The following is a 12,935-nucleotide window of genomic DNA, read 5'->3' as shown; positions in this document are numbered from 1 at the left end:
ATATTATTTTATAGAAAACAGTGACGCATAGTTTCGTTGACGCAAAACATGTTTATTGTAATTTAAAATAATAAATATTGCATCGGAACTATTAATATTGCAATTGGAGCACTGACGGGCTTCCAGTCGTACAAGGTCGGCTTTCTTCGGATTCCTTAATCCAATAATCGGCTCGCTTTGAAAACCTGTCCTAGTTCTGTGACACCGAAAGGGCGCGTTCAACTTCTAAGCAGTAAAACGACGAGTTGTATAAGTTTATTTTTATTGTTCTCGGTTACATTGCAAAAATAATATCATATTTCATATCCAAAACAGTTTCACAACCTCTATTATCAACGCCATATATGCAACTATCAAAAATAGTTGAAAATTTACTTAATTATTATTTTTTTAAATTTGATCATAGTATGTACAATGTGCCGTTTCTACCCTACTTATGCTAAATAAACAGATAAATATATATTTGTGACATTTTTTAACAACATTAATACTTATAAAGGAATGGAAGCCTAGTGTTTGTTATAAGATACACTTAGATCTGTACTTCGTTATTGTCGCTTAGCACCTCGAAAATAGATTCTCCGACTTTGGTAATCCGATTATCACATCAGCGAGTCAGTTCAAAATGAGAACAGTATAAATGGAATGAATTTTTATATATCACATCGACGGATTTAGGAGATGGGTCGCCAATCCCTGTTGTTCGCGTTCATCAGCACGATATCGTCGTCGCTGTCCGTATCCGACATCGGAATGTCTTCATCGTCGTAATACGGCTTACTCAAGGCGTCTTCGTTGGAATCCTTGAACAGTTTAACGTCTTCTCCGTCTTCTTCGTCGAACAGCTTCCTGTCCTTGGGCTGCAGCACTTTGAAGGAGTACTTATCGCGAGCGTTGGCTTTTTGCGAGCAGCAAGAGTAGCAACACGCCGCACAAGCTACCATGGCCACTCCGAGACATCCGGCTAATATGACGAACAGAAGACGCGGCATTCCCATTACGCGCTCGTCGCGCTTCAGTTTGAACATGACAGGCGGGAGTTTATCTCCGATGGAGACTTTCTTTAACTCATACAAAAATCCAAAGGTTCCCGCGTTAATCACAGCCGTGTTCACGGGATAAGACGGCGGAATAGTCATCACAAAAGACCCGTCGTTTTTAGAGAAGGCCGACACGTTCAAAAATTTCTCTACTAGTTTTACTTCTACGTTTGCCAGTGGAGAATTGTCTTCGGTCAGTATATAACCTGAAATATGATTGGTTATTATTATTATAGTATTCCCGAAGATTTAAAGAGATTTATTACGTACCTGAGATTTTTCTGTAAGAAGAATGAGCATTGCCAGAAATAGGACCGCTTTGGTTGTTCATCGATGATTCTCCTATTAGAACCTCTTTGATCAGTTTTACATTCTTATTGGTAATTTCGTTCTGTACGACGATGACCTCCATTGTTTGGCTCGAATATCCGTGACATTCCACTCGGACGCTATACGTGCCCGGCGGTAACATGATCTTGTAAAATGCCATGTTAAGAGTCACCTTGTAAGTTTTATCGGCTCCGATTACTTTCACTGTAGCGTTTCGCATCGGAGACGATAGCTCGTTCGAGACATAACCTTGGATTCCTACGAAAGCAAACATAATCAGACGTGAATTGGCAAAATAAAAAAAATATATAACTCACCCATGTTAGCCAAGCTCACGAACTCCATGATGCTGTGCAAATTGTCCCTCCAGACTTGCCCTATCGTATCTTCGGGAGGCATTTTGCAGCAGTCCAATCCGATCGAAAACATAGGCACTTGAAACTTTTCGCATAGCAGATCAATGAGCTGTTCGTGCTTGAGGTTTTCGTAGGCTAACTTCCGAGAGCATTCGCTTCCGGTGCTATACTTCCTGTTTCTTTGATACGTGTCAGAGAACTTGTCGTATATAAACTTGGAGACTTCCGGGTAAGTGACATCGGTGTTCCCGCTGCCCAGTTCCAGAATCAAATCGAACTTCTGCCACCTCAGCATAAGCTCGAACATCATAGTTTTGGATCTGCTGTTCGGATCGTGGTCGTACTTGAAATGATTCAGCAACTTATCTCCGAATTCTTCGACCGGCGATTTTATATCGCAGCCGTTTCGTTGATCGAATCGCTCCAATACCTGCGGGTAAGCCGGATCCAGATTCGGAATAAAATGCAAGACGACGTTTTGCAACAGTCTCTTGTGAATCGGTTCGCCTATCGAATAAGCGGTCGATATATGACGAGCAAAATTTAAAAGAACCTCTTGACCCAAAGGCTGAGAACCGTAAAGATTGCTTATAATCGCAACGTGGAATTTGAGTTCTTCCGGCGAGCCGACGTCTTCCGTCATCTTCAACGACGGAATCTGCATGTTGACTTCGTTATCGCCAGACTGGAACTCCACAATTCTCGGATGCTTTCTTTCAAGATCGGATAATTCTTTCTTCATTTCCAACTCCGAATGATACTTTGTCCCCACGACGTTCTCTATCACCCTATAATATATTACACATAACAATTAAATCAAATATTATACCCCCCAATAACACGATAAATTGGGAACGTGCTATTTAGGGACTAGAAAATACAATACACGTACGGTGAGATATCCTCCCTTTGGCTCGCTCACACATAAAGCAACGGGAACCCAAATAGCACGTCCCCGATTTACCGTGTTATTAGGGGTCTACTGTACTACTAAATTTATTAAATTAAAATATAAATTACCTAAAATCGTAAGCACTGGACCAATGTTGAGGGTCGTCGGCCATCAGAGTGAAGTTGTAGCTCAACGAACCCTCCGGAGGTACAACGAGCTCAACTGTAAGACTTTCATACCTAAAACGATATAATTTAGATTAAACTTAGAATAAATAGCAGATTCGTATATGGAAGATTTTATATACTTTCTCGCAGCCACGGTCACGTTATAAGTTCCAGGTAAGAGGAGTCTCCAAAAATCACCGTTTTCGGCTGCGGTTACTGTATGATCTATTCCGTGGACGTGTATAACGGCGTTTGGAATTCCGTGTCCGATCGAACTACGGACGAACCCGTGAACGCCTTTGTGAACTTGCTCCATATACGTAAGAAGAGCTTCTTTATTTTCCATCCAATACCGCGGAAGTTGCGCAGCGTTAGGGAATTTATAACAACCCAATTCAAGGGTCAGCTCGAAATCGTTGGTCTGCAAATAGTTCCAGTCTTGCATGCCTCCAGCTACGCTATACCTAAAAATTGATTAAGTTTTAATACGCTATTGTGCGGTTCTAATCTAATCAAGTAGAAAATTCCAAAGAAATTCATTGAAAATTATGTATTAGTACAGGTGTAATGAACACGCACAATACAAAAAAATTTAAATCGCTGCTCTGTAACATCTGGAATAACAGAGTATATAATTGAAATCAAGTTCTTCATGTGCGCTTGTGTCTATCATTTAATTAGGTTAGATTGTGGTGACCCGCGTAATTGTGTGGTAAGGTGAAATTATAATATTAGCCTTTTTTATATTCTGTTTATGTTATATTTTATATGTATGTTTTGATTAAATTTGTTTAGCGTATAAACAATCAATAAATGAAATAATTTTACGGTGTTACACTAAAAATTTAAAAGTAAACAAATATTAACTTACCATCCTGCTCCATTTACAATCCCTCCTTTAAACTTTTGCATCGGCGTCGAAACACAAGGGCGTCCAAAGTGCATCGTATTATGAGTCTACGAACAAATGATCGATTCGGATACTTTCTAATGCTTAACAATTTGATTCTTGATACTTACGTCAGAATACACTTGAGCCAAGTGCACGAAGAGCGCATTATCGGGAGTGGTATTGGGAACGCCGTTCCTTTGAATTTGATTGTCGTCGTAAGGATAGTTAGCGACGAGAGCACCTCCGTGCAAATTAGCCGAAAGTACGAACGGAACGGACTTGGACCACTTCATAACAGCTTCCGTTTCGGGTTCTTGGATTTTATTTAACTAAAAAATGCATTCGACAAATATGTATCTATCATTCACATTTTAATTTAAATTAAAACATACTTCCGTCTCGCCGTATTGATCCGGGAAGTTCCTGTTCAAGTCCACCTTATTGTAATTGGTTCGTCCGTGAAGACCGTCGGCGTCGCCTGTCATCGTAACGAACAGTATATTTTAATTTCTATATGATAGAATATGTAACATTGACTATTCAATACTAACCGATTCGAGATGCTTCATATCCGTCCGGATTCATAGACGGTAATATGTGAATCCTGGTGTTGTTGAGCAGCCAAGTGACGCGATCGTTTTTTAGGTAGTTTTCACACAAGTACTTGGATAAGAGTAGAAGCATTTCTTTACCAACGGCTTCGTTTCCGTGCATGTTGGCTATGTACTTAAATTCCGGTTTGCCTGTTATTAATGATATTTACATTCATTAAAACGATTCTTCATCCATACCTCGAGGCAAATTCTTCAGTAGCACAATTTTTGCCACAAAGATTTATATATCATTACTTTTAATACTATATCAAAATATTCAATTTTAATTTTCTATTGAAAAATATAATTAAATTAAATCCTTATGGACAGTAGACCCCCAATAACACGGTAAATTGGGGACGTGCAAAGGGAGAATACCTCACCACACACACCTGATTCGTACGTATGTATTGTAAAAAATTATATGAATATTTTCTAGTCATTAAATGCACCCAAGTAGCACGTATCCAATTTACCGTGTTATTGGGGGGTTCACTGTATCTCAAAAACAACCTCGCCAATTTATATTACTCGTAGTAAAGTTTATAAAAAGTAGCTTCATATGAATATTTTAACATTAAAAAGTTTATTCAACTGTTATTGTAATACTATTTGCATAAATTACAAGTGATGAAATTTATTAAAAACAAATATGCGAATAAGGTCTGCTATTTAAAATGTATCCAATAATTTAACACTTAACCGACGGGTCAAGTAGTACCTACCCTTCATGTTTATGGTAATTTAGAGAACAGGTAAAGTCTACCTCTCTAATGTTTATCTATTCGCAAAAACTAAAGTTTATTGTGTTGCCATAAATGGGATGAATGTTTATTTTATTTTTTCCTTTGAATAGAGATTAAAGCGTTTTCTGTACACACAAATGACACCGTTATTTTTTAAATCAAGACAGCCATAAATCATGTTATTAATTTATTTTGGCCCACATTAGCTGTTATAACCCACCGACGATATAAGTTTAAGATGCTATTAAATTTCTTTATAAATATTAATTTTAAATAAAAATAAAGCATTTCAGATTCTAGATAATTTTAAGTTTTGACCAATTTCTTTTATTGCTCTTTTTAATTCAAAAGTAATAATATTTCCTTTTAAAATTCTGGCAATACTGCTCATGGTCATGCAGAAATATGACAAGTCGATTATGTGTTTATTTTGTTTTTTACTTCTCATTAAAATAAATTTATAATCTTCATAAAACCATCAAGTTTAATAATGAACACTGTCGTTACATTTTAGTATTTGAAAAATAATAGCTCACCAGGAACGTGGATACCGGGATCTTTGGTTATCTCGATCACGTACAGATCTCTGCCTTGCACGGATTTGCCGATGCTCTTCAGCGATGTGATGTTGGGATAATTGACGGCCAGCTTTCGCAGGAACTCTTCCATGGACGTAAAATTGTGATTTTCGAACGTGGGCGGAATGACAAAGCCGTATTCGTCGTCGGCTGAGCGCAGGACTTTCTCTAATCTTCGATACGCACCTGAGGGATCGTTTTTGTTAGACGCGAGAACGTTAAAAGCCAAAGACCGTTTAGTGTGCGTGACCTGTTGCATTTTACTGTTCACAACTGGTGTATTATACAAAACAAACGTTAAAATATATACATTGCAAAACTAAAGCGACGGACGTATTACACATGCATCGTAAGACGTTTTATGTGAAGCACTACGAAGCATCCGCAGATTAAACGATACGTGTCTGTTTCCTGCCAGTGCACCGATCCTGATACATCGTCTGTAATGTTCATTTATGCAGATGTAAAAACTTTCCAATGACATTTACTAGGCGCTATTCCGATTAAATTATGCAACAAGATGGATACTAAATGATACAGACTTATGATACACAAATGAAAAAAACATTACTCCCTCCAATACCCAAATTGTTAAGGAAAATTTAACGTAATCTGTGATTTAATTATTTTAATTTAAAATAAAATGCAAACCCAAACATCTATCCTTCGTTACACTAAAATATACAAAATTCGTTAATACTGCAGTTAGAAACGACCTAGAATAACTAGCTAAAATAATATATTTTTCATACACCAGTCTTTAAAGTTGTATAAATCCAAACAGTGTGCTTTAGAGTGTTAGTAATGTACAGAAAAATGAGAGGTTATGGATGCAATAAAGGGAAATGATACATCCTAGATCGATAATAGTTTATTTTTAAAATTTTATCACAATTGAAATTATTGCATATTACATTTAACCTACTCGTTACACAATTGTCATGATTACATTTAATTAGACTGACACGACATTGAGATTGACGAAAAGCGCTAAACATGATTAAAGAACATCGTTAGAGAAATGTGCGATTTTTACGTACGCATATTGGGTAGTCATGCTGAAGTGTTAATAAAAAGCCACCAGTGTATAACAAGCGTCTCGAAAGCAACTTACAGTCTTTATCGTTTAACAAATTAATATCACAGTTTTCGACAACCGATTAAAACTAACCAAATTTTTATAATCACAGAATTAACTTAAAGTACCATAAAAACTACATACATATATAAACGAAGTTGCGTCGAAACGAAGTTAATTACCTGAAGGAGCCACCGGGTTTGTTTCTAGCGTGATATTAACGGTAAGAGTATTATCATTACTTTCAGGTACGTTGATGTTTATCTTTTTGTTCATTTTTTTGTATCTGAAATGTGCGGATTGATTAGAATCGGTATTAATTTAATGAAAATAATATAATATCGTACCCAAACGCGTCGGCGTATATCGAATACTCTCCGGGTAATAGCAATCGCCAGAACTCGCCTCTCTCGGTTGTTCTGACGGGATGATCTATTCCGTCTACGTGTATTGTGGCATCCTAGAAGAAGAGTATTTTTTATTTTGAACAGCGAAAGTATTAAATTATAAACTTACCTCAATAGGATTATTGTTTTCGTCCAAGACCAACCCTTTGACGCCTATTCGAGTTTGTTCGATGAACGATATCAGAGATTCTTTATTGAGATTCCATTCGGATTCGAGTTGAGATGCGTTTGGATACTTGCAGCAAGACAACTCGAATGTAACGTCGAAGCAATTGGAATGCACATAATTGAAGTCTTGCATACCGCCTGAAAATAACGATCGAACTGTAAAATAATTGTTAATTTTTTTCTGACATAAAATTAATATTTATATTTTCACTAGTATAAATATAATTTTACTAACTAGGCCAGTGAATCAAATGATATATATATACCAATTATAATTGCACTGATTAATATCAGTGAACTGTATTGTTACATATGATTCGGTGACAAGATTTTTGCAGACACTGATTATTCCTAAATTATTTTTAAAATCATACAAAAAAAAATACGTTAACATATGGATTGTTTAACTTTCAATTAACGTATTGAACATCGGTTAACTTCAGGGATTGAAAAAATCAGGGAAAGAAAAAACAGTGACTACCAGTATTGCAAAAAAACATATTTATATGATTAATGATTGTGATATTTTTGTGACTGAAATGTGATTTATTTACACTAGTTTATTTGTCAGGCACTCGCAAAATCAAGGACATTCTTCGCGCGCGTGTCGCAATAAGAACATAGGGCATGTGCTCTTGTTTACAATTTAAATACAAGGTCATTTAATACATAAAAATGGGAAAAAAGTTTGATTTGCTGATTTCGTTAAATTCACAAAATACAGTTGAATGAACCTAACCTCAAATTTTAGTCCCTTATATAACGTAGTATTCCTATAACAAAGTCTCAATCTCTACGCTATAGGGAGTTTGACTGTATTTAAAAAAATATATTATAAATCAAGTTTGATTAAAAGAAAAATCCTGCAACACACTTTAATTATAGCATCTAGTACAACTATGAATTGATAACAGAAAAAAATTAAATGTCATTATTTCCCAATGAATATAAATATTGCTAATATTTAACACTAACGTTTAGTGAAGCATATTTCGTGTACTATTCAGGTAAAAATATGGCTGAATTGAAATAAAAATGTACAATTGGTAGAAAGAATTTCGTGTATGCAATACCTACTTTTGTTTCGCTTCGCCAGCCAACCCTATCATAAAAAGGGTGCAGTCAATTTTTGTTAATTATCAAAAATACTTGGAGCTGTTAGGTACTGTTATATTTGCCTGAGATAAAGCAAATGTAATCCTTTTATGTTAACATGTCGCGCATATACAAAAATATTAAACATATTAAATTAAATTTCAAAAATTTTTGACGAAAAATCAACCGGAGAGATTTTTCGCATAAATAATAGGCCGATATTTTGGCCATCGTGGACTAAAAGGGATAACATTATTCTACTTTTATATCCTACCCTGATAAAACTACTAAGGTTAATCCCATACAATGAGCATCATTATATTCCACACTTTTGCTTTCAATCAATACGGGCATCATCGTTTTCGTAGTTTTAAGCCATTGAGATTTAAAAAAAATATTTTCAATACTACCGGTATTTAATTTTGTAATACCGGTAGTATCGAAGGCACAATTCTGCCTCAATACCGTTACTACCGGTATTGCAATCCCTAGTATTTAATTTCTTAGTATGCCATTTTATCCGTCATATACATATGATTTTTTTTTAATATTTCTGTAAATATTGATCCGCTTTTAATGAAATTTAAAATGGAGCGATAAAATAAACCATCTATGACGTTTCATCGTCGCAGTTTTTTCACCGACCGATTAAGTTTTTATTTTATGCGCAAATTTCATTTATCGTTTGTTTGGCAAAATTTAAGCTTTAAGCTCATAATGTGATGTAAAATAATTGTATACTTGTAATATTGTAATTCTTTCTTTCTTTTGTATTTAAAAAAAATAAATGGATTTGACAATTTTGTGATTATGTGAATGTAGTAATAAAATAACAGTAACGATGAGTTACAAAGCAACACATGTGTGTATAATTGGAATAGGAAAAAACTACATAATACGCGAAAACATTATATAGATAAATCATATCATATAAAATTACTGATAGATTGAACTCTAACATTAAAAATTCATAGTTGAAATTTTATTTTATTATAATTGCACATTGAACTCGGAGGTTAAACAATCCACATGTTTACGTCAATATTTTTATATAATTATAAAAATATTTTTTGTCTGGAATTTCCTGTCCGAAAAAATCAGATCAACATTACACAAACTTTTGGAAGATGACGACATTAACAGATTGTGTTGGCCTACTGTGGTTAAAACTCAATTTTAAGTTGCGAAACAACTATTTGCTGTTCCAACCCAAATGAATTAATCGAATCCAACTTGATCTAATGATAGTGTAAAAACTATAGTTAGGTTTAGAACTTTCATTAGGTCGAGTTGAGTTTGGTTAATATATTTAGGTTAGGTTTGATTTGAACTATTTGTACTTCGCCTTATCGTGTGTGATGTGTCGACCTACAACTATTTTTTAAACGAAATTTATCAGGGTGGTGGTGGGCTATAGTTAGTTTTATAATATTTATTTTTAAGTACATCGGTAAAATTGTATAGTCCGTGTATTGGGTTTGAAAAATAGAAAAAGCATTTTTATTAATAATGAGCACTATTCTGATAATTAGTTGACTTAAATAACTCGGATTGAAATTGTCAGTGAAATTATATTTTCACTTGTAAAAATATATACAGATTTTACTGAAATGCCAGTAAAAATATATTTTCACTGGTAATACACATTCACTGTAACATAAACATGCATAAAAAACATTTTTTGAGAAAGCTTATCCTTCTTTGAAGTTCAAATTGTTTTAAATTAATATAATAGTAATATATGCAAATTTTCATATTGATTATAGTGTTGAAGTTAAAACAAATTATGAGCGATAAGCGCATACAAAAAAGTTGCAGGTAGATCTACTTTTGGTGAAATTAATATTTTTATAAATTACATTATAATTAGATATGTGTCGACATAATTTAATTACATAATAAGTCAATGCGAATATATTAGGTAGCTATATAATTCTTAATTATTGTCACATCATTGTAGATTTGTTGAAAACTCTAATGTTACTTTAAAAATAAAGGAAAATTTCGTTTTTCTTAAACTTCTATAATCCTGATAAGAAAAATATCAAAAAAAGGCAAACTTTCCCATACTCCCACCACTCAATAAACCGACACTACCATATGTCGATTATCTTGAAATATGAGTTCACCCTTAATATTCTTGACTATCTTTTTAAGATGAATATTAGTGTAATTGACTTATTGTCATTTACTAAATGAAATGCATACCTTTCACTTCATACCAAAAGGCTCCGTTTGTGATACCGTTTTTGAATTTTTCCGGCGGACAAGAATCGCCTCCCTTCATAACTGGATGACGAGAAGCGTACGTCATTGCCAAATGACGAAACAGAGCGTTGTCTGGTGTCGCACTTTCCATGCAACAGTCTCGTCCGGAACTGAAACGTAAATCATTATAGAATCGATCTAAAAATATAGAAAACAGTCTCGTAGACATACTTAGAATCGTCGTACGGATAACTGGCCACGACGGCGCCGCCGTGCAAGTTGCCCGACAGCACGAAAGGCTGGCTCATAATCCAGCCCATCATCCTCTTAGTCTCAGGTTGACGGCCGTGCATCAGGTTCCTTCCTCTCTGAATGCGATCAAACTGATCGGGAAAGTTTCTGTTCAGATCGATCCTGTTGATGTTGTTTCGACCAGCGAAAGCGGGCAGAGATTCACACAGTCCTTCCTGAAACGTCCAGTGCTTAATGATATAACTCTTAGATTTCCCCTGTTTCACATACAGTAGCATGCCAAAAAAAGCACCATTTAAAAGATATATTCATAATCGTCGATTGGATTTCATGGAACTTTTCATCGCTCATTTAGTAGTTTTTTAGTCAGTTTTTATAGTGAAAATATTTATAAAAATTATTATGTCAAAACTGTCCTTTGAGTCAATTACAATATTGAAAAGCCAAATTTTACTGTTTGATGGTTGCTGTAACCAATCGTCCAATTTTATACAGGTCAGACGAGCACAGAAAATCCAGAGAATCAAATAAAAGAGATTCATCGTTCCGATTCCTTTCATGGAAAGGAAAGTGGTTCAAATTAGGATTGCAGCTTCACGGATGTTTCTGCACATTCACCGGGTGAGAATAGTTGGTAATATTTTAATAAATTCAGTAAAAATTAGATTAAATGAAATTAATACTTTATCATACCGAAAATTTTAATTGACCCCCAAATATCATAATTGGCACCTTAAGCAAGATATTACAAAGTACAGAAATTTACTTGACATTTAAGGGAGTATGGCAACTGCAGTCTTTCCACTTCAATAGTCAGATTCAATTCGTGAAAATAGCAAGCTTGTTGCTGGATTCGCGAATTAGGCAAATTATCTGCCTAATGCGTGAATTGAATGCAGAATTATTAACTATAACAAGTTGATCATGTAACTGGTTTAATTAAGAATTTATTTTTATATAGTCACCTGCGAGTTTTCGAACCCGTCCGGATTCATGGACGGCATCAGGAAGACGTCTACGTCGTCGAGCAATTTCGTTATTCGGGGGTCCTTGCCGTAGTTGAGCAGGAGGTACTGAGCCAAGTAGATGACGAGCTGTCTGCCGACCGCTTCGTCTCCGTGCATGTTGGCCACGTATTTGAACATGGGCTTGCCGAGAGCCCTCTCGCCGACGTCCGCGCTGATTTCGAGCACCCACATTTCGCGCATTTTCGCGCTCTTTCCGACGGTGTGCAGTTTAGCCAAGTTCGGGTGTTCCGACTCCAGCCGGCGGAACAGCTCCGCCAGCTCGTCGTGGTGGACATATTTGGGCTTCTCCCAAGACAGCTCGACCGTTTCGCTCGACGCCGACCCGAGCGAGACGAACAGGAACGACAAGGCTAGGAATCCCGCGGGACCCATGATTGATCGACCGCTACCCGCTGGCGAAACCAGCTATCCTCACTTCAGGTGACAATACCTTTTTTAACTCGACGCTTGGCCGTAGCGTCGCCAATACTGTCCATATAATTTTCAATCATTTTACATCATACTTTTACATCTTTACAAATAATACTTAAAAATTAAAAAAATTCTGAATGCCTAGCAATCCAGACATTTTATTACTTTATGCATTTGACACGCAACTCTATGACAAACAAAACCCGATACACGCGTAATTTTATTACCAAAACAAATGTTATATATTATAATATTATAGTAACAACGAAATGACAAACTCAACGTTCTTCTTGAAAAAGGCCAAAATTTATAAAAGCGCAGTAGTTTAGTGAAATTTAGCTAAATAAAAATACTGTACCACTCTCCCACTCTCAATATGGTGGCGACTCCCTGATTGTTGCGCTTAAAAGTAAATATGATGGTTTGTTCGTAGAAGATGAAAACTTGGATATATTTATTGTGCAAAAAATATTTTTTTCGATACTAACAAGATGAGAGGACTTAAATATTTGAAAAAGAAAATTTTGATTACCTTCAAGTAAATCAAAGTAAACGGTTTAATAGCATCTGTATTCAAAACGAATCTACTGTACGTGTTAGCTACAAAGTTGCAAAAATGATTTAAAATTTTTTAAAAAACGTGATGGTTGAAGTGATAGATGAAGTGTGTCCCGATAAGAAGCAATTAATTAAG

The 12,935-nt window shown here is 35.4% G+C and overlaps 1 protein-coding gene across 1 annotated transcript; it reads right to left on the bottom strand.

Moving 5' to 3' along the window:
• Positions 1-245: 245 nt before the first annotated feature.
• svr (Carboxypeptidase D svr) lies at positions 246-12,300 on the bottom strand. The gene is made up of 16 exons (XM_088192634.1): positions 11,768-12,300; positions 10,782-11,017; positions 10,551-10,720; positions 7,189-7,385; positions 7,020-7,132; positions 6,855-6,958; positions 5,553-5,780; positions 4,229-4,420; positions 4,070-4,155; positions 3,806-4,006; positions 3,657-3,742; positions 2,926-3,249; positions 2,747-2,857; positions 1,688-2,514; positions 1,311-1,628; positions 246-1,246 (listed from the first exon to the last, which is right to left on the bottom strand). Exons 1-16 carry the CDS (start codon positions 12,200-12,202, stop codon positions 675-677), a joined length of 4,200 nt encoding a protein of 1,399 aa, XP_088048760.1. The 5' UTR covers positions 12,203-12,300; the 3' UTR covers positions 246-674.
• Positions 12,301-12,935: the final 635 nt, after the last annotated feature.

This window comes from Plectrocnemia conspersa, unplaced genomic scaffold (assembly GCF_051122295.1).
Source record: "Plectrocnemia conspersa isolate PC_06_02 unplaced genomic scaffold, ASM5112229v1 ptg000009l, whole genome shotgun sequence".
In the NCBI taxonomy this organism is placed as follows: domain Eukaryota; kingdom Metazoa; phylum Arthropoda; class Insecta; order Trichoptera; family Polycentropodidae; genus Plectrocnemia; species Plectrocnemia conspersa.
Note: the sequence above shows the minus strand (reverse complement) of the source record. Positions and strands in the feature narration are given on the sequence as shown.